The sequence below is a fragment of the Ammospiza nelsoni genome, chromosome 8 (genome assembly GCF_027579445.1).
Source record: "Ammospiza nelsoni isolate bAmmNel1 chromosome 8, bAmmNel1.pri, whole genome shotgun sequence".
Taxonomy (NCBI): domain Eukaryota; kingdom Metazoa; phylum Chordata; class Aves; order Passeriformes; family Passerellidae; genus Ammospiza; species Ammospiza nelsoni.
In genome coordinates this window covers 9,886,519-9,911,907 of record NC_080640.1, presented here as the reverse complement: position 1 = coordinate 9,911,907, position 25,389 = coordinate 9,886,519, and the positions used below count along the sequence as shown (strand labels likewise).

At 42.1% G+C, this 25,389-nt stretch overlaps 1 protein-coding gene across 1 annotated transcript; it reads left to right on the top strand.

Annotated features, from left to right (window-relative positions):
* Nucleotides 1-326: 326 nt before the first annotated feature.
* On the top strand, nucleotides 327-24,039 carry RBM20 (RNA binding motif protein 20). The gene is made up of 13 exons (XM_059477170.1): nucleotides 327-1,523; nucleotides 3,145-3,206; nucleotides 3,364-3,455; nucleotides 3,801-3,892; nucleotides 7,758-7,901; nucleotides 8,830-8,961; nucleotides 10,750-10,829; nucleotides 11,638-12,322; nucleotides 14,181-14,279; nucleotides 15,689-16,358; nucleotides 18,721-18,840; nucleotides 19,540-19,661; nucleotides 23,497-24,039. Exons 1-13 carry the CDS (start codon nucleotides 327-329, stop codon nucleotides 23,605-23,607), a joined length of 3,606 nt encoding a protein of 1,201 aa, XP_059333153.1. The 3' UTR covers nucleotides 23,608-24,039.
* Nucleotides 24,040-25,389: the final 1,350 nt, after the last annotated feature.

The window sequence follows — 25,389 nt, the reverse complement described above, 5'->3', positions numbered from 1 at the left end:
CTAGGTGGGAAATACCTGAGGGGCTGGCTTTAAAATCCCATTTGATGTCCTCTTCTTCACATTACCTACTTTGTAGGAAAAGAGAATAATGAAGGTATCACAAAATCAGTCAGGATCAGTGATGTCTCAGCAGGGGGGCTGCAGGTTGCATGAAGTGCAGAAAAGGGGGAAAATTGCTGATTTGGGGACGGTGTGGGAGGGCCTGTATGGGCTTTGCTTTCCCTGAGTTTGGATACACTAAACCTCTGGCAGCAGCTGTGTATCCCATGCTGGGCTTTCACAGGAGGTGGGCGTAGGTAGGTGTGGGGTGAATTTGGCTAACCCAGATGCCGATCCTTTGCAGTGCTGCCAAACTCCTGGAGAAGAGTCCATTCTCTGTTGGCGCCCCGAGCCCCCTGCTCCCCTCACCGGCGAGCCTGCAGCTGGCACAACTCCAGGCACAGCTCACGCTCCACAGGCTGAAGTTGGCTCAGACTGCTGTCACCAACAACCCAGCCGCTGCCACTGTCCTCAACCAGGTGCTCTCCAAAGTGGCCATGTCACAGCCACTCTTCAACCAGCTGAGGCACCCCACGGTGATGAGCGCCCCACAGGGCCACAGCGCAGGCCCGCCCCAGGGGCCTGGCATCGCTGGCACGAGGTTCCCCTCTGGTGGCATTGCCTTTTCTGCCCAGAGCCCGGCCTTAACTGCCCCAGGGGGAGGTCTGGGAGCCGTCCAGGCCCAGGCACCCAACGCAATCGTCATGAATCCCTTTGGAAGTGTCATGGCTCCGACCTCCGGCCAGCAACCCGTGGTGGTGGGTCTCAGCAAGGCAGGGGCTTCCACATCTACTGCTGCGGGGGGATTTTATGAGTACAACAAGCAAAATGCTGTCACTGCCACCTCTCAGGCATTTGCCTCAGAGGGGGAACAGTCCAGCCAGCACGGCTTCCTTGCTGGCGGCACCCACACTGCCACCCCAGCAGCAGGGCCGCGCTACGAGAGTCACTTTGGGGCTCCCGGCCAGCTGCAGCACGAGGCGGCAGTGACATTTCCCAAGGAGTCCTACGGGGCGGCAGCACAGCTCGGTGCAGCACGGGCCTTCCCCAGCGACCCACACACGGGCTCCCATCCGAAAGGAGATCCCGGCCCTGTCTTGCATGGCAGCAGTACAAGCAACCAGTGGGAAAATATCCCTAATTTCCCCAGCCAAAACAAGCCTGACCTCATGCCCGGCGACAGCCTGTGGCCGTCAGCGAGTCAGCAGCAGTATGAAATAAGAAACGAGCTGTACAACCCCGAAGAGCCGACACCTGACACAAAGTTCAGCACGGCCGCCCCCCCCGCCTTTGGCCGCCTCAACCACAGCGCGCAGAGCTTCGGCAGCCCTCGCATGAGGCAGAAGGAGGAGCGCAGTGGCGGCACGCCCGACCTGCCCACCCGCTCCCTGCCGCCGCACCAGCTTGGCGACCTCCGCGGTGTGGCCCCTCTCCACTTCCCCCACATCTGCGCCCTGTGCGACAAGAAGATCTTCGATCTGAAGGTGAGTGGTTTGAGGGCGTCCCTGGGCATGGGTCAGACCCTTGGACAGGCTGTCAGGTGACTGATCTGGCCACCAGCTTCTGCCACCCCTCACTGCCAGTGTCCATCACCACAGAGGTGCCCTGAGAGACAAAGAAACAAAAGGCCTTAGTTTTGCTGAGGCCATGGTACATCTGTTTCATGGCAGTTACTGGGGCTTCGAGATCGGGTTTTGTTCCACATGCTGCCGTGAAAGATGGTGAGATTACAGCACTGATGTAAAAACATGAGGTCTGAGCTATGTCCTAGCTCACCTCATGGGCCCAAAGTGAGGCAGGGAGGAGCTTGAAGCTGATCCCCCAGTACTCAAGCCAGTGTTGCAACCCCATGTCTGTAGTTTCATCTGCTTCTCTTTTTCTGATCCCAAAGGCTTTTGCCTAACACAGCCTCATGGAAGCAGCTTTCTTAAACAAACCAACACATTTTTTTTGTAAACTTATTTTAACTATTTCTCTGTAGGAAATTTGTCCTCCTTGTGTCTCACAAGAAAATTAGGTCTCAGGGTCCCCAGGGACTTTGACCTGAAAGCAAGAAGCTGCTCTGCACATGTAGTACAGACTGTGCTCTCTCTCACTTTTTTGTTCATATTACCAAGGGAGCTCCAAATTCAACCTCACCCTCAAGAAACAGCTTCCTAATTTCCCAGGCAGTGTGTTGTAGGTCACGTTTTTTAGGTCAAGTCTGGAGAAGGCCACTTAAGTGGCCCTCTGAGCCCCACAGCCATCCATGGTTGTTCTGGCCTCCTGGTGAGCCCTGCTCAACAAGTGCTTGTGACCTTTTCTCTCACATCACAGGACCAGCACCTAACCACAAAGGCATGTGTTCTCATGCTGATGGTGGCCTGACAATAAAATTATAACAGCATGTATGTAAGAAGGAAAATGACCAGCAGATTAAATAGTACCTGATCTCTAAAAAACCTGGGGATTTGGGGTATTTGAATATATTTGCTTTCATGTTTACTTTTTAGTCTTTTAGCAATGGCTTACAAAGTGTTTTGCTTTGTTTACTGCAGCTTGTGGTGCTGGGCTGAAGCAGACCCTGTCTAGGGCATGCTGGGCATTTGTTTTTCTCACTGAACACTTAAAAAGTGCAGGGGGAATGCCATTGCAGTGAGTTTCAGGAGATCTGTTAGTTGGTGTTTAATGCCTGCCTCAATTGAATCATAGAAATGTAAATAGCTAAGTGTACTTTCACAAATGTTGCTGATCTAGTGAAATAATAAGCACTGTCCCGGCTGCCTTGAATACTGAACACGTTCTTTACGGACATTGCAGGAATTGAAGGTGCTTAGCACTTTGCAGGATGAGGTCTTCAGCAAGAATTAAATAGCTTCATTACTAGAAATACACTGAATTTAAAAGCTAATACAGAGAAGGTTTCCTTTTGTAAAATAATTGATAATATTCAATTAATGAATCAGTAAATGCATTGGTTGAAGGTGTGCTTGGCTCTGACATCACATGGTTTCTTCAGCATCTCAGTATTGGTTTTAGAATAAGGTAAACTGAATGGAAGAATAATCTTTTGTAAATTTGTCTCAGGATTTTTCCTGTGTTCATTGTCTCTTTGTTTCAACGTAGGACTGGGATCAGCACATTAAGGGAAGTCTTCACATTCAAAAATGTATGGCTTTTTCAGATAAGTAAGTATTATTTTAAAATGAATTCTTCAAAGTGAATTTCTAACAGAATATCCCTTACTTCAGTGGTTTTCCACTGGGAATTTACTGCCTAACAATGAAGCTTTAATGTTTTTGGTATATCATGCATGTCCCTAAAGTTCTTTTCTTTCTTTTCCAGCACTGGTATCCGGTGTATGTTAAGCTCAGCAGATGGAACATTGCATTTATCACCAAATAATGCAGCAGTTTTCAATCCATCAAGTATCGAAGGTGAATAATTGTATGTGAAGTAGTTAAAAACACTTTTTTTAATTGAAGAGGAAATGAGTCTCTGAGGAGAACTGTGTTTTTAAAATGAAATGTGATAAAAGTTTCAAAGGAAAAATTTTGAGAACTTGTGCACAAAATAATGAAAGCCAATACTGTGTCCTTTGAAATATGAATTTATTTTTCTTTCAAACAATAACTAGTTTTCATGCTACAACAAAACAGTGTATAATTTGGTGTAGAGACTATGAAATTATTTACTATGTAAATGGGGCATTGTTTACTGAGCACATTAATGCAATTAATATGAGCCAAGATTTAATGAAATGTGTGTAATCCATTATTTAGATTATCCACCAAATGTTGGCACCTCTTTTATCACTACACCAGCAAGATCCTTTGGCCAGCCAGGTCCTACATTTTCTTCTCCTCCATCAGGGGTAAGAGTGAGTACCTAAGCAAATTGATGTCTCTGTTTCTTGTAGAAGATTCTTGTAGAAGCCACTTCTGCTTACTGGAATTAAAACCCTGAAGGCTTTCTTTTAGGCAGTAGTCTGAATATGAATGTTATTTCAACTTCCCTACAGTTCTTTTATGCTTTTGATTTTGACCGAATATGAACTTGATTGTAGTTTTTGTTTTGCTTTGTTTTTTCCAGTGCTAACAGATGTTTGCTTGTCAGAGTTATTTGGGGAGGTTGGTAAATAGGTTTGTGTGTGTTTTCCATTGACTTTTTTCCCCCATTATCTGAGTCTTTTTGACCCAGGAAGGTCAGCTTCAGTTTGGGATGAAGATTTAGATTAATTTTGAGTTATCTTCAATATTGAGCCCATAAAACAACCTTCTATCTCTCTGGTTATTTGTAGCAATTGCTGTCTGCCTCTCTCATACTGAGGTCCTTCTCCCAGGTAGCAACAGTGGCATGGACAGTGCCTGCAGCTTCACTGTTATTCTCCTGGAGGTCCCAGATCAGTTCATTATACTGGATTAGCTTTTCCTTAGTTTATTTTAGTGTAGTATTTATATCCTCTGCTGTCACTGGTAGCCTTTCAGCAAGTTTGTTTCGATGTGGAGCCTTCCATGGTTTAGGTTTATTAGTCCCTGCCTGCTTTCAGCACAGGTACCCAGTTTTATATTGCTCTAATGCACACTTGAATTCCTAGCTCTATAGTCAAAAAATGCCAGAAAAAAGAACCAACATTAAAAGGAGTTCTTACACTGACAAAGCAGAAACATTTTAAAAGAGGAGAAAAAAGGCAAATAAAAGCAAACCATATTCATAATGAAAATACAAAGTTGTTAGGGCTATGAAACTCATAAAATGAAACTCATCACATATCAGAAAGCTACAACTAGAGCTGGACACACCAAAGACTTATGTTAAGGCGTTCATGGAATAGCAGCAGTAATCCAGGGGTTCAACTTTTCACCTTGTTAACTTTTATGTATATATCTCTCCTGATGTGGTCTCAGACACTGAAAAGCCAGGCTGAGTTGTGTCCCTGTGGCACTCCAGTTCATTGGAGTTCATCAGGCACTGCTTGCAGAAAGTTCACACAGATTTCCTTAATCCAGACAATTTTCTACAGTGCAGTTTTTACTGTGCAAGAGGTTATTTGAAGGGTTTTCAGCTTCTGCCTGTCACAGGCACTGTGAGTGCAGGCCAGCAAAGAGCAGAGCTGCTCATGACAGCTGCCTCCAAGGTCAGAGGTGGACTAATAGTGGGCACAGAGGAATGTTCCTTTTCATCATGTCTGTCAACTTCGCAACAAATGAAATCACTGCTAATACCAGTGTCATTTCTCTTTAGAATCTGTCACTATTTATCATTTAAGCTGTCTGAAGAAGTCCTCTTCTGAATGACCTGCAGTATTTTGAGACATAAAAGAAACAATAACTTTGATTTTCCTGGATGCTGTAAATCCCTTTTTTCTTCAGAAGCCTATTGGATGAACAGGGAGCTATATTAGAGGTGTTAAGACTGAGTTTGCCAGCTGTCATTCACTCTGCAACCCAGGTGGCTTATAATTTATTACACCTTTGCATGGTAGTATTCACTTTCAGCTAAGCTGCTGCCATTTAACTGAGCAGTAGGAGATTACACTTGACCCTGCATGTAATCATAAACAAAGTGTTCAGATTTCTGGAAGAGCTTGCTCTGTGCTGTCCATCTGCAAATAACTCTATCCCTCTGTAAAAGGCAAGTGCTACCAGTCTTCACTTGGGCGTGGTGAGCCATTAGCACTGCAGGGATGAGATTGGCAGTTTCTTACTATCTTTATAAAAAAATTTCATGTGAAGCTCAAGAAAGGGATAAAGAGTTTGAAAAGCAAGAAGCAGCAACAACAAATGTAAGAAAACAGCTGTAATTAAAAATCACCAGATTGGATGAGTGAAATAATATTGTAATTAATATGAGGTACATTTTGCTGTTGTACATAATTTTTTTTAGATTTGTGGTTTTTTAATAGCCATGCAGCTGCATTGGTAACTCCTTGTAGACATTGGTTGCCAAGAAAGTTAACTTTGAGTATTACTGAAAATTACATGCAACACCTGGCATGTAACAGCTCCTCTAACTTCCTGATTGTAGATATGGAAAGGGTATATTCCTTTTCTGGCCATGATTTACAGCTCTGTTTAATGAATGGATCCAGTTTAACTGCAATCAGCTGACAAGATTATTGCTTGGTGCAGCCTGTTGGCTTCTGGCACGAGTATGTGACCACTTCTTAATCAAGAACTACAGCAAGTTTATGGCATAGCATTTTCATTTAAGCCATTGCCAATTGTGGGGAAGTGGCAATGTCTTACAGTTGTTCGATTTAATGTACTGAGGGCTGTGTGTGGGAACGTGGGCTCCGGAGCCCAGGCACTGAAGAGCTGAGCCTTTCTAGTCCAATTGACTCTTACATATCATCTTTTAACAGATCTAACAAAACAAACAGGAGGTGATTGGTGATCTGGAGTGTTCTTACACTGGGACTGCATTTGATGTTTCCTTTTTCTCCAGCTGTAGCAGTGTTCTTCTGTGCTACATGCTGCCTTGCCAGATGTGTGCAGACATCACTACCTTTTCTGTTCAATTGGAGTTAATTGCTTCATCTTTTTTTCAGGATCAGGTCTTTGTTATTTTTATGCCAGAATAAAAACCTAACTTCTGGACTTTTGCACTTCTCTTTTGACTTACCTTACGCACCTGAGTGGGCTCTGTGAGATGCAAGCTCAGTAGCAGATCACTGTGTAATGCAGGGTTCTAATGCAGCAAAAATACACAAATGGTTAAGTGGTGAAGTCTGAAGGGAAGGCAACAGGATGGAGGTGTAAATAAGATAACATTAGCTCTGTAACTTGTGAACTTGCTGACAAGCCAAACATTTGTGATGGCTCTGGTGAACTTGATCCCACAAGATTACATGATTTGCATCTTCCCTTGAATGGCACAATTTTAAATGAAGGTAGAGTTACTTCTTCAGTAAAATCCTAATGGAGAGGTCATAAACATGGAGGTAGTCTGGAAAGATTTAATCCTGTGTGAGTGACGTTTTGCTTGTCATTAGCTATGGTAAATTAACATTCTCTCTGGCTGTACCCTGATGTCTTTTGCACAGGGGGTGTAGAGCCTGCTTCCCATGCCAGGGAGATGGGCAGCTCTTTCAGAACTGCCCCAGCACTCCAAAATAGACTTCTACCCTTGGGAAGTGATCACCACTCCAGTGCTTTGTGCCTTTGCCAGCCCAGTTTGGGAGCTCTGCGTCTCTGCATGTCCACTGCTCACTGTGCCCCCAGGGGGAAGTCCTTCTTCCTGTGTGTTGTTGCAGTTAGAGGGAAAAGTAGCAGGTTTTCTAACCCCAGGTACAGCTGTGTGTCCTCTTACAAGTCAGGTGGGATCACTTTTACCCCCCACCCAGTGTGTTCCGTGAAGAAGGATTTTATTTAGTCCCTGCTATCCTGAACACCCATGCAGTGATTTCCAATATCCATAAATTCAGCAAGGACTGCAGTGAGTAGTTAGTTTTTGCAGGAGTATTGTTGATCCTGTTTGAAGGGGGTGTCTGCCTTCTAGAAATCCTCTCTGGACTATGCAAAGTCCAGGGACAGAGACTCCATTGGACTGCAGCTAAACATTTCCATTTCCATTTGTACTTCTAAACCAGGATTGAAAAATGCAAGTTTTAAAGAATATTTTTTCTTAATAGCAGGTGAGCACAGCATATAATTTTTTTGCAGAAATGTAAGATGTTATCTAGTGGAGAAAATATCTAACATACAAACATTGGTTTAAGTTGGGTTTTTTTCCCCCAGTTTCCCCAGAGGAAATCTACATTGGGTCGAGTTGTTCACATTTGCAACCTCCCTGAGGGAAGCTGCACAGAGAATGATGTCATTAACCTGGGCCTCCCATTTGGAAAGGTCACCAACTATATCCTCATGAAATCTACTAATCAGGTACTGTACATTTGGGGTTACCAGGGTTGACATCTGTTGGCAAAAAGACATAAAGATATAAAGACATAAACATGAAGACAGTCTTTGGGGGGAAACCTCTGATTTAGTAATAGAAACTTAAATACATGAAGTCTGCTCTCAAAGTGAAAAAAAAGTTGGTGGTCACTGAATTAGATGAGGATGTAAACATGACCACATGTAAACAAGTTCTTGTTTTAAAAATACTGGCAATCTTAATGAAAAAGTGTTGTGAATCTGTACTTCTACTAATTTTTTTTAAAAGTGAATTACTTCCTGCCTTCTCTCAGCCATTTGTTAGGGTTACTTCAGACTTCTCTTGTTCTTTATAGTAGCTTAAGTATACTCTAAGTATCTTAAGTGTATCAGTGGTGTAAGCTGGTAAGAATAGAATATCTTCTCTCACATTCCTGCAGCAGACAAAATGGATGGATGTAGAATCCATGCTGGTGGAAAATGTTTGAGATTGTAATGTGTAAAAATCACAGAATCATAGAATGGTTTGGGTTGGAGGGGACCTTAAAGACCATCTAGTTCTAACCCCCTGCCATGGACAGGGACACTTTCACTAGAACAGGTTGCTCAGAGCCCCATCCAGCCTGGCCTTGAACACTGCCAGTCAAGGAAGATTAGATACCAGTCATTTTGTTTTTAACTGAACCATCTTCTAAGGTGACATATTTGCTTTAATAGCTGGTTTGAAACCATTATTTGCAGTTAAAGAAAAAATGAGAAATGGAAGGTACTATTATAATCTCAGTTTCAGGCCTGGAAAGATACCCAATTTTGTACTATCAAGACATTTTGCATGAGAAGCATCCAGAGAAAATTTATTATGCTGCCTTTTCTCTCTTTTACTTTGTATTCTTAGTTATGTAATAGATTGTAAAGTTCTCTCCATTTGTGCTAGGCCTTTCTGGAAATGGCTTACAGTGAAGCAGCCCAAGCCATGGTACAGTACTACAAAGAAAAACCTGCTATGATAAATGATGACAAGTTACTTATTAGGATGTCTAAAAGATACAAGGAATTACAGCTGAAGGTAAGATGGTCATTCTTGATCAAATTATATGAGTTTCCATGGCACATCTGGTGAATACATTTTAAAAGATTCTTGCTGATTACTGATTTCTAATTAATGCTTGAATATGATGGGAAAAGAAATAAAGATAAATTAAGCAGTGTATATTATTGATCTTTTACACTTGCTCTTATTCTAAATTGTAACTCTTGGAAGAGACCCCTTTTTCTATGATCGTTTCATACCATTATTTCAAAAATCCCTTCTGAACTTCATTGTGAGCAGACTCCTTGGTCTAACAAAGATCTAAAACACAGCCATGTGTAAGATACAACATGTCAGCAAAAATAAGATTATTCTATCCTTTTAGTCAGGCATTAAGCCCAGAACAGTACTTTTTTCACTGCTTCCATGCCTGAGCCATAGCAGTCTTGACACCAAGCAGTGGTAACAGGACTAAACAGAATACTGATTTCTTTTTATTTTTTGTGAATGACCTAAGTTATAAAACATGAGGGTTTTTTTCATTTAACATAGAGTCAGACCAGAGCAATATTATTTAGACTTTCTGTAGAGTGTGTGACACTTCTGTTCTGGACACTTGAGTGATGTCCAGAGATCACTGCTCTTGTGAAAGTATTTATAGAGGCTTATATACTGTCATGTAATACTAAGAGAGTAATTTTATTTCATGGTGACTTGGACCAGAACTGGCAATGCAGAGCTTAAGAGCTCCATATTGTATTACCTAACACAGCACAAAGTTATTTTGTAGAACAGATCTGTAATGTTCCAATTTAATGTTAAGAGTCCTTTATGAGCCTTGGGGAAAAAAAAAATAAAAGAACTTGGATAGTTTGACTTGACCTTTGGAAAAGCCTCTTTCTCTCCTGTATGTGTATACTAGCTTAAGGAGACTTAAAATGAGTTGCCAAAAGTTCATAAATCAGGGCAGACTTTCCTAATGTGGCACAGGGAGGGGTTCAGATGTTTGGTGGTGGAGATTGACTGAGAGGCAGGAGTTACCCAGAGGAATGTGATAGTTTGCCTAGATTCCAGGAAGATTTTTCTGCTTTTCCAATGACAATTTTTCAGGTCACGGAATCATTTTGCTTTGCAAAAGAAAGCAAGCAAATAAAAATACCAAGAAGGAAATAGTCATGAGCTAGCACATACTGCTACAAACTGCTGAGTTCCTGCATGATTATGTTGCTCATCTGTGTGTGCTCCAAGTGTTTGAGGAATTGTGAGCACTCCAGACTGTGTAGGGCATCCTACCTAGGAGTAATCAACACCCCAGGATACATCTTGCACTTAGCTTGTCTGAAGCTCTCCTTGTCTAAACATAGTCCTTTAGAGCTATAATCCAGAATGAATAACTCTGAGATCAAGAGAAGGCAGTTCATACCTAGAGGATCAGAGATAGGCTGCTATACATATTCGATTCTGTATCAGAAAAATTTGTCTGGTTTGTTTCCTCTTAGATCCAGTTCCTAGAAAATGCTCTGTAGTGATTGTGTAACAAGGTTTGAAAACAAGCTAGTTTTCAAAGCCTGTTAGAGCAGCCAAATATGAAGAGAGACTGCTACAACGTAATGGAGCAAATTTTCCATTTGTATCATTTTACTGCTTTGATCGTGCTGTTGAGAAGGCAACTGCAAAAGAGAGTGTAACCACAACACTGAAACTAAGTATTTCTAGTTCTAGAATAATTCAGTGAATCATGGATACTGTTTCTTGAAGGACAAATCACCTGTGTCAGCTTGGAGAGTAGGGCAGCATGCTAAACAGTGTCTTTGTTTATTTTAGAAGCCCGGTAAGAATGTGGCTGCTATTATCCAGGACATCCACTCGCAGAGGGAGAGGGACCTGCTGCGTGAAGTGGACAGGTAAAGTTTCTCCAAAGTTTGGAACTGAAAGTCTGTAAATCTGCAGATATAAGGAGCATTATCTGTGTGCTTCCCTCTCATATTTAATTTTCTTTCCTAACTGGGATTTCACTTATAATATAGTATCTATTTTTATACAGTTCAATAGTTGGTACAGGGCCTGTATAATGAGATCCAATTGAAACTGTGCATGTTATGAAACTAATTCTTTCCTACTGATTATGTCTCAGAAGGTATGTCTGGCATGTGAAGAGCATAAAAATGAAACTTTTCCACTCTCCTCCCTGTTGACTGAAAAGCATAAAGGCTGGGGGTGCTTTGAGACCAAGTGGGAAGGAGGCAGTTCAGATTAAAATGTATTTAGGTACATTTCTGATATCTCTGACTTCTGGAACTTTCAGCAAAACGGAAGAGGAATCACAGTCCAAAAACATCTCTTTTAAACAGGTGGTCTTTGTCACTTCTGTGTCAGAGATGCCCTAGCTGAGTGAGTATTATGGGTATACACATTAGGGTCATTGTAAAGGTATTAATATATTATAAGCTTTTAATGCTAAACCCTTCTGAGATGCTTTTAAGAATGAATGAATGTATTCTTGACAGTTCTGTGGGGATTTAGTTAAGCTCTGTGGCTATGACACTGCCTTTTCTCCTGTTCACTGTTTGCAGCTGTGCAGTGCATGTCTGTGAAAGGCCTGGGGTCTCAGGTTCGCAGTCCCCAGGGCAGTCCCCATGAGCCTCCAGTGTACAAGAATTGGTAGACAGCAGTGGGTCAGCCAGTTTCAGTAGCTGCCTTTTCCCCCTGCAGCAGGTACGGCACCGAGAGGCCCCGCTCCCGCAGCCCCATAAGCCGCTCGCTGTCACCCCGGTCCCACACGCCCAGCTTCACCTCGTGCAGTTCACCGCACAGCCCGCTGGGGACCAGCAGGACCGACTGGGGAAATGGGCGAGACGCGTGGGATCAGTCCCCCTACTCTCGACGGGAAGAGGAAAGAGATAGCAGAGAATGGCGAGAGAATGGGGACGAGAAGAGGGACAGGACGGACACGTGGGTACACGAGAGGAAACATTACTCCCGACAACTGGACAAGTTTGATTTGGATGAACGGCTTGAAGGAGGCAGAGGACACCGAGAAAAATACTTAAAGACTGGTTCCCCTGGGTCCCTTCACCCTTTGTCCGGCTACAAGAACAGGGAAGATGATTATTACAGAAAATCCTCTAAGTCAAAATCTGACAAGTTTCAAAGGCAGCTGCAGGATTTACCTGGGAGATCTAAGAGGAAGGAAGAGGCAAAGTTAAGGGAACGCAGGCATTCTTACAATGAGGACACTGCCAGGGAGGAGGCAGCTGAACAGAAGCACAGCAAAGCATCTGAGGGCTCCAGGCAAAAACAAAGTGATAAGAATAAGGTGAAGAAAGCTGAAAAAGACCAAGAAGATGCTACTGCTGAAGGCAGTGATGTAAAGGAAACCAAACCACCTGAGAACGAGGTAAATAGAGATCTAAAACTATATGTAAGAGGAAGTGTAAGTGGTGAAGTAATACATTTTCTGAAATATCTTAGAGAATTTGTTGTGGGTGTGATGCCAGCAATGTGAAATGTTTTTCCATGATGAAATTAGGGAATGTAGTCACAGAAGAAGTCTTGGGAGGCCATCTTGTCCGTGTTTTTGCCCAGACCATGCAGATCTATTACACTCTTGTGGTATTGGTTATATGGACATTATCATTTTGTATCTAGCATAGAACCTTTGGGTAACAAATGAGGGGATGGGGTCAGACAGCTGCAAATGAAACCAAGTGACAGTCTGCTATTTGCATGCAGGTTGTGTGTGAAGAGGCAATTGTCCTCCTCCTAACTCTGTGCAGAATGCCCCATAGCTGCTCTTTCTGCATCCATCACCTGCTTCTGCTGCCAGTGAGGAGGACTGAGTTATCTGGAAATTAAGTAATACTTTAAAGAGGTGCACAGTATTTATACAGGGAAGTGGTTGCTATACTATCAAAATGGAGAACGAACTTTTAATGAGAAACATTTCTTTCTGGATAACTCAACAGAGCAATTGTTTCTATTAATCATGTGTGCCTACCCTCAACTGTGGCTGGCAGGGATAATTCACACCACTCCCTTCAATGTTCTGGCAGAAATCTCTTCCCATGACAGAAACCACTGAATCAGCTCACCTATAAAATTATGCAATCTCTGGAGAAATACTTCCAGTGGTAAAGTGGCAATGTTTTTGGGTTTGATTCTCCACTGGGAAGAAGTAGGAGGGGGAACACCTCCAGATACCTCATTTGCTCGGTCTGAGTACAGCCCATACTCACATCCCCACCCCTTGGGGATCTGGTTACTGGCTCTTGGCCACCTTGCCACCCCTGGAGTCCCCCAGGGATAGCTGCTGCCATCCACCCTCAGGTCTGTTGGCACAGGAGCCTGCAGATATGCTTGGCAGACCAGGGCTCCATCTCTTGCTTGTGCCTTTGTGCTGCCAGGGCCATTGTTGGTTGTTTCCAGTTGACCTTCTTCTCCTGAGGGGCTGAGTTGGTGGAATTTCCTAGATTTGTAACTCACTAGTCTGTAACCAGCAGCAGCACTGCCTCATGCCAGATAAGCATGTTTGTACCACCTTTTATCATCTTTCTCCTTTGGCTGGTGTTTTACTATGGTGTGTGGTTCCCTGGGAGGAGACGTCAGAGAGAAATGTCAGACAGCATCCTAAATCACACTCCTCTGCATGTTTTCCAAGTTGTTTTACAGTGGCTTTGCTAAAGATATACCTCTCTGGGGACTATTGCTAGTAATTTATTTTAAAAGGAAAAAATAGTTTTGTATGTCTTGGACTCACTTTTGCTTTGTGCCTCTTTTACTAAGTATGAGGTAGTACTGTGGTTTTGTTCTTCCCAAGTATGAACTGTACAACCAATTCCATTTTCAACTGATGCTGTGTCAATAAACTAAACAGTCGAGGTCTTCTGCAGTGTTTAACACTGCTGCTCTCCTTACCACATCTGAGCCAACATAACAAATGTGGGTAGAGAACAGAAGAGTGGAGGCTGGAAATTTTAATGAATTGACATTCTCCCCCACCTGTCTTTCAGCCAACTCTGTGATATAAATTACACCTCTAATTTAGTTTAAAATTCTTTTTCTTAATTCGTATTTGTACAGCTACAGCTCTGCTAACGGAATTTATTGTTGGGTCTTTTCCCACAGCCTAGTTGACTTGCATAAACTTTAGAAATAAAGAATGTGACCTTGTGAGTGACTTTGCTTCTCTAAACCCAGAATAGAAACATACTAGAGCACCACTGTGTGTTGTATACATGTATATGTATTTATTTTAGCTTGAAAAAGAGGAGCAAGTTCCAGTGAAGAGCTCACCTTCAGATAATAAACAAGGAAAAGAATCTGGAGAGATTCTGGAAAACACAAGGAAAGAGAAGGTTGGTGACACATTGTTGGTGTAGCTTCTTTGAGAAAATGATTGAAACCTCAGGTTTGGTAGAATGTCCTCCCAAATTAAATATTAACCTCTCATGAAAAACCACATAAAGGGGTTGGATGAAGGAAGTTGTCAAAATTAGCTTGCCTTATCTTGACCTCTGATTTAAGGGACAGCTTTTCCTGAAGTCTCCAGAATTCTTTTTTTAGTTACTCTTTGCTCATGTACATTGCTTCACATACATAGCGCTTGGCAGTGGCAGCTGTGAGGAATGTATGCCCAAGTGAGGTGGGTAACTTGGCAAACCCTGCCCAAAAATAGGAGATGTGGTCAGTTAGTGGGGAAGGAGGGGAGATATGATGAATACTGCTTAGAACATTGGCCTTCTGAACTATAGATAGCAGTCTTCTGATTGTTTCTGGTTTTAATTAAATAATGCTTTACAGCACCCCTACGGCTGCATTGCAGTCGGGGACAGCAATGTCCCTGGAATTCCTCCAGCTTCATTTCTGTAGGGTCATGGGTTGATGGTCAAATATGGAAGATATTGATATCTGTTGCTGCAGAAAACTGATCTCCTGGCAAGAGCAGTGCCAGCTCACAGAGTTTTCATGCTGTTTTAGGATTCTAGGAGGGGAAGTGTGGGAATAGCCAAACAGGAGGAGAATACAGATTATTAATAGATTGTGTGTACACAAGGAGTCTGGGAGTTGAAATCTAAGATGCAAGTATATCTTAAAAGTAAGATATACCTTTTAATTCTAAGACTTCACAAGTCCAGTATTAGTGCCTAAGTCCTGTAAGTCTGAAACTGCATGTATGAGGTATTTCAGAATATGTGCCTTGGGGTATAACTGTAAACCTGCTTTTTTTCCTAAAGTTTAGGCCAGTGGCTCCCAGCACAGTCCCTGCCAGAGGGATCTTGCTGGTGGAAGGAAATGACTGCAGAAGGAAGCCATGTTTTCTCAGTCACCATGTGAATTTAAAGGACCTGGTCCAGGAAAGAGAAAGCCACAGTGGCTTGAATGGGGTTCAGTATATTTTCATTGCACTGAGAAGGAGGCAGAGGAGGGAGATCACACAGTAGCATCAATTGGATAACAAAGTGTAACACATTGTGCCTTGCTCTACTGCTTACAGAAAAGCAAGGAGCAGAGGACTGGAGAGACTGCAGTCCCCAAGGCAGTTACAGAATCTTCACAAAGAGAAGTTTATGTGATAATTCAAGAGATTTTTTTGTCCTTGTGCATAAGATTTAAAATCACAGCACCAAGGCATATCACTCTTTGAAATTAAAACACAAGAGGAGTTAGACATGGCCATATCAATGTTTTTCCTGGTTTCAAGGACCACTTTTTACAGTGATTAACTATAATCACCAATCTCTCAAATGTTTTACGTCTGTGACAGGACCGAGACTGGGAGAGTGGAAGTGAAATAGAAGGTGAGACCTGGTATCCTGCTAACATGGAGGAATTAGTGACAGTAGATGAAGTGGGAGAAGATGATTTAATTATGGAGCCTGATATAACTGAGCTTGAAGAAATAGTCCCAGTTGATCAGAAAAATAAAGCTGCTTCAGAAATGTGTCCCTGTATGTCAACCATGCTAGAACTGAAAAACGATCACAGCCACTTAACAAGAAGTGACGACAAATTTGCCCATAAAGCTTTAGAAACAAACTTCAGAACAGCAAAGGGCAGTGCAGCTTCTAGTGGCTGTCAGGAAGATGATGAGGATGATGATAATGATGATGCTGTAACTGAAGCATCAAGCCTAAATCTGGACCCTGAACAGAAGCCAGAGGAGTTGAAAGAAGACCAATCTGCTAAGGAGTCTGATTGCCAGCAGAAGGAAGGGAAAATTGATAAGAGCTCTGACACTCGTTTAGAGCCTGAAGATCACCAAATACCTTCTGTTCATCTGAAAGAAGAGACTCTCCAGCTCCCTGATGCATTTATAGATGATTACAAACAGATGGGATCACAAGGAGCTGAGAGCAGAGAAATTACGGAAACGCTCATTAAAAACGCTAGTGAAGAAACAAGACATGGAAGCCAAGAGTGTCCAGAGGCCAAGGGTAACTACTGCTTTTTTTCCCTTCTGCCTGCAGAGAGCCTTGCATGTTTTCTCTGAGGGTAGACTGAAATTTATTGCTAACAAGAACAAGTGTCGTTAATAGTATCAAGGCTTGTCCTTGGAGCAGCTTAGTAAAAGAACCCCAGTGCCTTCGGCCAAGCTAAATCATTAGAGCCTCTTAGATGAATAGTGTAAAGGAAATATGATAAGCAGCTTGCAAGCTTTCTGAAAGGCATAAGCTGCTATAATTGTCATGTCAAGGTTCACATGAGTTTAGCTGAAGTCTTTCAGTGCCTTGCTAAATTTATTTTGAATTGTCAATGAAATGAGTGACAGTCTCTGAAGGTCAACAGAAAAGTATCTGTAATGTCTGGCTGGCTCCTGGACAAGGTGGGTATTCTTACACACTGTACTGAAGCATTTTTAATATGGATATCGTGCATAGATTGTTACTTCTCAGTCCCTGTTCATGCAAATATATGCCTTTTGCCAGGACTTGCTTTATCATGTCCTGTTCTACTGCATGCTGCCTTTAATATAACTGATAGGATGTGCTGTGAGATAATGTCAATAAATGTAATCATAGCTACCTATTTATATTTGTCAGGAAAAAAGGGATCTTGAGGTCTGAAAGTCAGTTCAGTTCCTTACCATGATACTTGAAAATGGGCTGTGCATAGTGAGATGAAGTGAAAAACTACATTGAGTATGTTGGTCAGAAATGCTCTTTTTTAATTGCTGCCAGAGCCCATGTGATGGACAGGGGCTTTTGAAAAGAAGCTGATGGAAGATTTTTGAGAGTGCAATGCTGGAAGCATTTCATGTGAGCATCTGATTTTGAGCTAACTTCTTCCTCCAGGACAGATTTGAAACTCATTCGTTTTTAATACTTGCCTGATTGGCCTGAAGACACCTTGCCAGACTTTGCATGTTTGGAGATAATATTGCCATGGGACTGGGCAGGGCAAAGTTGGCTCTCCTGGGCTTCCTGGGCAGCCAGCTGATGAAAGAGTTGGGTGTCTCAAGAGCATATTTACTAGTGTTTCCAGCATCTCAGCTTCCAGCTTGTCAGCAGGGAGCCTGGAAGCTCCAGGGCCTCTCATGCTTCCCAGGTTTCAGACATGGACTCGTTATCTGGGATCTGCTCTCCAAGGCTCTAGGCCCTCTACCAATGCAGCTGCCAGCTCAGAAGCACAGAAATCAACTGAAGTGGAGCTTCAGTTGCTGCAAAGGCCATGAGTGTCTTAGCTTACCAGCTTACTGGGGGTCTTCCAAGTTCTCTGCTGCAATATTGGAATCCTGGGGTAGGTTTAAAGTTAACTTGAAAGCCAACCAGTTAGGATTTTATATTATTTTATTTTAAATCATGCAATAGACATATTTAAAAGTGAAGAAAAATTCATTCTCATAGCCAGAAACTGTAGATCTTTGAACTACAGACTTGAAAGACAGGAAAGGTTTGGTTTGGGCAAAAACATGTTTGTTTTATAAGAAAATATATCCCTTATTTAGGTGAAATTTGCAATCCATTAGAAATTTTGTCAGGGCAAGTAAAGTAGTTCTTTGACGTAAGGACTGAAAAAGAAGAATCAGACCAGTTTATCTGTATTTCTGTAGCTTTGTGATAGCAAATTCCTCTTCTTTTTAAATAAAATTAATTCATATGATAACAATCATGGGAAGGGACATCATCTGTTCTTTTGACTGGCTATATCTACCTCAGCAAACCAACCCAGTGTTTCCACATCTTGAATCTCCTGCTGTGTCAATTAGTGTCAGCCAGCAGGGACCCACCATCCATCCCTACTATTCAGAAACCAAAATCTTTTAGTGGCTGAGTGCCATAAAGCAGGAACTATCCCTTGGAGAGATGAGGATGGGAGGAGTGGCTCCAGGGAGAAGATGCCAATGATGCTGCAGGGATCCTACAAAAGGCAGCTTTGGAGAATTGTATTCATCAGGTCCTGCTGCCCCCACCATCCCATCTCAGCAGCCCCTGTGTCAGCCCAGCTGCAGCACTGATCATGCAGTAATATATGTGATTAAAAAGCTGCAGTCAGGCCATACTTCTGCCAGAGGTGTGTAATGTTATAGCTCTGTTTATAGACTAAAATACAAAACCCCCTCCAAACATAGCATTAAATTAGAAATAGAAAAATGGTCTACTGGGAGAAAGCAGAGTGACTGCACACCATAGCACAGCTGCTGGAGTTGCACTAAACAGGCCTCTGATTGGAATGGAAAAGCATTTTTTTCCTGATTTTACTTCATTTATAGATCCACCCAGAAAGTGTTCCCAAGAAGCTTTACAAACATCTCTTTAATAAACTATTTTCATTCAATGCATTTATTCATTTGTTAAGCAAATTCTAGGTACTTGGAAATGAGATCTCTGGAATTCCCGGAGGTAGAGCCTAAACAAAGGCCCTCTGCAGCAGGCTGGGAGCAAGAGGACGTCTTCACCGAGCTCAGCATTCCCCTGGGTACGTTGGGCCGCCCCCTGCAATACCCAGGGCTTACAACAAGATGTCACTTTAAGGCTACTCGCTATATTTATTTCTCAGAGCAGATGTGAGGAGAGAAGGAACAGAGTCTATGACAGACGGGTAGCTGTTGAAAGAAACAGCCTTTTGATTCTAGATCATTGCTAATTCATTCCAAATGAATGGCAAAAGGCAGCTGATGAGATGAAATAAGTTCCCTTAGACTATATGTGAAATACATATGAAAAATTACTTAGTAATTTAAAAGTCTTTGGCATAAAGCATAAACAGAAGTATTGGCTTTACTGTGTAAATACTGATTATGAGCAAAACACCTGGAAGAAGTACATCCTCAAAAGCAATCTGTGTAACTTGAACATGTATTTACTGCTAAACAGTATTATTGCCTTTCTAGCCCTTGAGGTTACAGAGTGAAGTTTCCAGTCAATATTATGACAAAATAGATCTTAAAGCATGTATATCTGAGAGAGAAGAGAAAAGGTGTGTTTTCAATACACAAGATTTAAAAGTGCAGCTCAATATTGCAAAATTAGGGAAATCAGAGAAGTGATTCAGGATTCAGTCTTCCTATTCTAATATTTAACTAAAAAGCATATTTTTTTTCTTTGAAAACAAGTTTATTATGAGAGGGATAGGATTTCAACTGACACTTTAATGTAATTCAGAATTTCTCAACAGGCGTGGAATTCGTGGTGCCTAGAACTGGGTTTTACTGCAAGCTCTGTGGACTCTTCTATACAAATGAAGAGACAGCAAAGACAAGTCACTGCAGGAGTACTGTTCACTACAAAAATCTCCAGGTAAAAACACACCTGAAGCTACCTAACAACAAGCTTGTGGAATGGTTTGTGTGTAAGGTAGATGATGCGATAAAAAATTAGTTTTTAGTCTGTAGACAGAATTCAGATGAAGTGAAATTCAGGTAAACAAACTTTTCAGTAGTTCCAATCATTAGCATGCTAATTTCTCAGTCTCAGGTCCTTGAAATCAACTTCTGGATCATAGGTAAAAAGAGACTTCTCATCTACATTTGGTCCTTGTGATTAGCACAGCATGCAAGTCAGATCTTTAATTCCCTGTTTCAGAGGGTCCCAGATGTTTCTGTCACTGGCAGTGACCCCAGCAGTTCAGTACATCTTAACATCAGGAGCATTAAACATGGCATTTGTCTGATATCATAGCCAGAGCCATTTCTGTGTTGGTGTGGGTTCTCAGCATGTTTCAGCTCGCAGCTCTCTGTGACACATGGGCTCTGTCAGGCATTTCCTGTGACCTGCTGAAATCCCCTCCCTGTGTGCAGAGCAGCCCTGCTGGGTCATTTCCATCGGGATGTGCAGGAGCATGTCAGTGCTTGTTGCTCCATAAGAATGTAACAAAAACACGTCAGCAGTTGGTAACAGCGCAGGGAGACCATGTGTGCCTGCAGTTCAATCAAAGACCTGCCTTTGTCGCTTTTGAGGGGCACCATCAATAGAATCAGTCACAACAGCCTGAGCATTGCCTGCCCTAATGTCCCGTGCTCAGGGCTCCTCGAGGCTCCCACCCCCAGTCCTGCCTGTGAGCAGGGTGTGTACACTACACACACACTCGTGCTGGCATTCTCATACTCTTAGCAAAAGTGATGGCAGAGCAAAGCAGGGCTGCTCCTCCTTTCTCTGCTCCTTCCCTCTGCCCACAGTAACTATGCAGTAACTCTGCTTCTGTTCAAGTAATAGCTCTCTTTCCTTAGCTGGCTAGTAGGCATTGACACTCACAGTCAAGTCATTTCTCTGGGAGAATTTTCTTCTTGGTTTTCCTGAAATTCCATAGCTGTAATTATACAAAGGCCTCTGGCTTCCAAAGGCTTCCTACAGAGCTCTCATACTTGCTCATAATGGACCCTCTAAGTGCAAGCTTGAAAAACAGGTGCCAAGTTAGCATTCCTTTTTTTGCTTCAAACAAAAAACCCAGAGGGATTCACCAGAGGTGGCACCACTCAGTGCAGGCTGTGTATCCCATGCAAGTCTGTCCCCAAGAAACTCATTCTAAAGAAAGATTGCAGCTCCTGCCCCTGGAAACTGGTTCCATGCAAAGAAGAGGGATTTTTCTTTTTTAATTTTCTACCTTATTTTGTTAAAGTCATAAGAAACAGGCCCAACTAAAACTGACTTAGTGTGAAAATAACCTCTTTTTCTCCCCATTAAGACATTTCCAGTGAGTACTGTGGGAGATAGCTAACACTGACTTGAGATAAAAGAACAAAGACTATAAAAGCTGTTAAAATTAAATCTGCCAAATGCAGCAATAAAAACAGGCTGTTCTGTTGAGCCATACCTCTTATCTTGCTACATACAGGAAGTAAATGTCTTGTCCAACTTTTGCCTGCTCAAATGGAAACTTAGCAAATTTAAAATCACTGCCCTGTGCTGCTAGAACCCTTTTAGTCTCCATAATGATCTTTTATGCATTCTGCAAGGAATATGAGGCTTCTCCTGTGATGATGCAAGTTAATGAGTGTATCCACCAATGTAGGAACTAGGGACTCTGTAGTGCAGCTATGGGAGTGCTGCTGCAGTGTTCCTGTTCTCCTTCCTGAATGCCAAATGCCATCATCCAGTGACAACAACAGTGTCCCAAATTGTGTCACAGCTTTGAGTCTTTTATAGCTGATTTGCTACTTGTTGTCTCTCATGTGATCTCCTTGAGCCACATCCAAAATATATGTTCAGTGTTTGGATATGGATGCAACACTGAACAGCTTGTTTTCCAATTTTCTTCCAAAAGCCTTGTTTAAATGGTGATAGTTTTGTCTTGAAGTAGTCAACTTTATCTAACTACAATGCCCCTCAAATAATATCAATCACTGATTAAAAAAATCAGCTGTTTCTTTGCCAGCCTTGCAGACTTTTTGTAATTTTTAATTCTCTTCATCATAATAAATTATTTTCCCAGGTGATATTTGTATTTACGGATACACTGCAATTCCTGTGTCGAAAAAATCCATATTTTTGCCATCCCTTCCTCCAGCTACCATTCATCTGGTGGAAGCTACCTTGGCAACTCAGTGCAATATTCCATCCTGTTTTCCATTGGCTTTATGCAGTAATTGTCAAAACTTGTATTTAAATGAAAAAATATACATTTTTTTACTTGACTTCCATTTTGCTGTATATTAATCTGAATCTCGAATTTCAAATCTGTTGTTTGTGGTACTCATGACAGCTGGCAAAATCAGCTAAAGGTAGTGGATAGAACTCAGTCTTATTTTGGTCGGTGCTCATGAAGAGCCCCAAAAGCGTGGGTTATCTGATGCAGGGACAAGTGTTAGTGATTTATTACAGTTCATGCTGTACAGAACATGTCTCCCTGCCTTTATGGTCCCTATATCTCTGTATACTACTGTAACATTTACTCTGGCTTTTTGCCACGTGGAATTTTGCACCCAGAGATCAGGACTGAGAGTTGTGTAATTTCCACAGCCCAGTCTCTCTAGTCAGAGTAATAAGGGTGCAGTCCATGGGTATGTCCATTCATTACCATTGCTGAGTAACTTTCAGATGAACCTCTTATATTCAAAACTTGTATTTATCTGAGAGAATGTGGCAATTCTAACACAGCCCTTAGGATTTTTACAGCCATTTCTTATTTAATCTCTTCCCCATGGATGCCAAAGAGTAAACTGTACTCTGGGGAAATCCTGCAAGTAGAGAATTTTGCAGTGATGTGAAAGGACCTTTTCAAAATAAATCAGCATAAGAAAATAGCTAGAATAGGAGTTTTATGATCCTAATAATGTGTAGATCAGTTATTCTTGAGTATAATGGAGGTGATGTGTGTAAATAATTAAAAAGAATACTGCTACATTATTATGCTGGAATTTCCCAGGTGTCTCTGCACTAACTGTTGCTGAAAAAGTTTCTTTCCATCCATTTCTATGTCTCCTGACCTTGAATAAATAGTTTGAGCACTATTTTGAGACCCATACCCATTCATCATCCATTTTGCGTGCAGCTCTGCCAACTAAGAGCACTGCCAAAAGGCTGAAAGCCTCACTGGCCATGTCTGTTCTTTTAAATCTCAGTGAGTACCCAAAGCAGTGAAAGGCTTTATCTTAGAGAAACACAATAAAGGTAAATACTCTAGCCAAATTGCTAAATTGTGTTGATTATTACTGAGTGTGATTATTCCATTAAAACAAAATGTTCTCATACAAAAGGTGTATCTCTGAGCTGGACATGCTGAAAATATAATATATAAACTTTAAATCAAGACTCTGAAATCACATTTATGTTCTGACACACCAGAATGCAGTTGACTCAGTGGAGTTAGTTCCTGCCCTGTAGCACAGGGGAGTAGAGTAGAGGTGAGGTCTGGTCATACAGACTGATGGGGAGTGGAGTCCTCCTGGTTCTGTCACCAGTTCCTCCTGTGGCACACAGTAAAGCTCTGAACTTCTGAGGCTCTCCATGTATTCAGCTAGTTTGCCTGTCACAGCCATATCTTCTAGCTTGAGTTTTCACCAAAATGGGGCTTCTGTGTGCTTTCTTTTCCTTTTGAGATATTGGAAGAGTTAGAGCTCTGAAGAGGCATAAAGAATCCTGTGTTGAATATTTCCAGTTTTGGTAACAATGCTTTGGTTTTTTTATGTGATTGCAGAAGTATCTATCCCAGCTTGCAGAAGAGAGCCTGAAAATGAAGGAAGAAGGCAGCCCTCTGCCTCAGGATGACACTGGCATCGTTCCTCACTTTGCAAAGAAAAAACTGTGATGCAGATGAACTGGAAGAGCTGTAATGAGTGAATGCTGATACCTTTTTTTTTTTTTTTAATTTCTATGATATAACTGTCAATTTGCACTGTACAGAGGAGGGGAAATAAAGAGCATGTTCCATGCATCTATGCCCAGAGTGCCATTAAAAACCAAAATGCCTGAAACTGTTTCCCACGGTGAAGCAATGCTGGCATATCTGTTAGAAGTGGAGCAATTCTTTCTCACACTCTGCGTGCTGGGAGTGGTTTCCTAGATTAAATCAGAATTCTCAGGGATTCTTAAAGTTTTAGTTCTGATGTAACATGTCAGGTCAGGTGGAGTACTTAGAAGCACTCAGCATCCTCCAGTGGACGCTGGAAGGAAAGGAGATGTGACTATTTATAGGCTTTAATGTTGCTTAAAATATCTTCAGCCATTTGCCCCAGTGAGAAGTAGGATTTGCATAAAAGTAGATTTTGCTAAAACTAGTGAGTAGATGGCATAATGTAAACCCCATCAGCACCCACCTCCATGTCTTAGAGCTTGGTGAAATGACAAATGTTTGTGTTGTCAAGCACTGACTGTACACTGGCAGTGTTGTGTGAATTCTGGGGGAGCCACAGTCTGTCCCAGGGACCTCAGAGCCTGAAGCCAGCACAGCAAGAGCAGTTCAATGCACATGCTGACAGCCAGCCTGCTCTGGTTTCAGCATTTTCCATGGTGTGGTCAGGGTGTTCTCCAGGGACCGTTGTGTTTGAAACTCTACTTTTTGATAATTCTAAAGGGTGCCAACTTTGAGTCTTACAGACTTGAAACTCTCATGAGAGGCTTTTTAAAGTGCCACATGTTTGGACCATGTCTCTTTTAGACATTTTATTCAAGATCCTTGCTTTTGGGGTCTTTTTGTTTTCTTTAAAGCTTGCTTTTCCTCAGCTTGGCAACATTGAATTTTCCTGGTTTTTATGGAAAGACGCCAGATTTCTAATATTGTTTTTGTATTTTATTTCCCTGAATTTTTTAAGGTGAATACAACAACTGATGGCTCACGGAGCACTGCACTGAGAACACAGGATGCACCAGCAGCTCTGGCATTATTATGACCTATTGTTTCTGCACAGTTGTTGCTTAGTATTTTGCAAAGTCCTTTTGAAATGCACTGTACAAGTTTCTGGTTCATTTCAATAGGGCTTTGTGTACTAAAGTGAATACGCATGCAAACCATTGCCAGGATTGATCCCAGAGTTTATAAAATGCCCTGTGCAATCTGGGCAGATGGGGATTTGCAGGCATTTCCATTCTTTGCCTGACTCTAATATTCATCATCATTCTCTAATATTCATTCTGTAAAAGTTGATGGTACTGGATGTCCTCTTTAGATGTTGTGCAGAGGAAACAGTTTCCCAGAAGGTTCTAGCTTTCCCTAAGAATGACAGGGATGTTGCACAATATTGCAAAGTGGCTAAATTGCCAAAACTGCTTCCACCAAAGTATTTGTTCCATTATGTCTTGTGCCAGCAGCTGTGCTCATTCTCTGAAGTACCCTGTAGCCAGGCAGTGTCTCTCAGAGGTGCCTGGTGTTGTTGCCTGAAGCCCTGTTCCATTCCATGGCCTGTGCTTTCCACTCATTTTTACCAGAGGTAGGTTCAGATTTCATAGTTGGAATTCCTGCTTCTTGAAAGCTGAGGGATTCTTTGCATCCCAGATTCAGACAGAGCCTACCAAACAATGAGGGGAAATGAAAAACATTACAGCCTAAATCCTCCTTTGTCCAGGCTTGAAGTATATTAAGACTTGTGTCCAT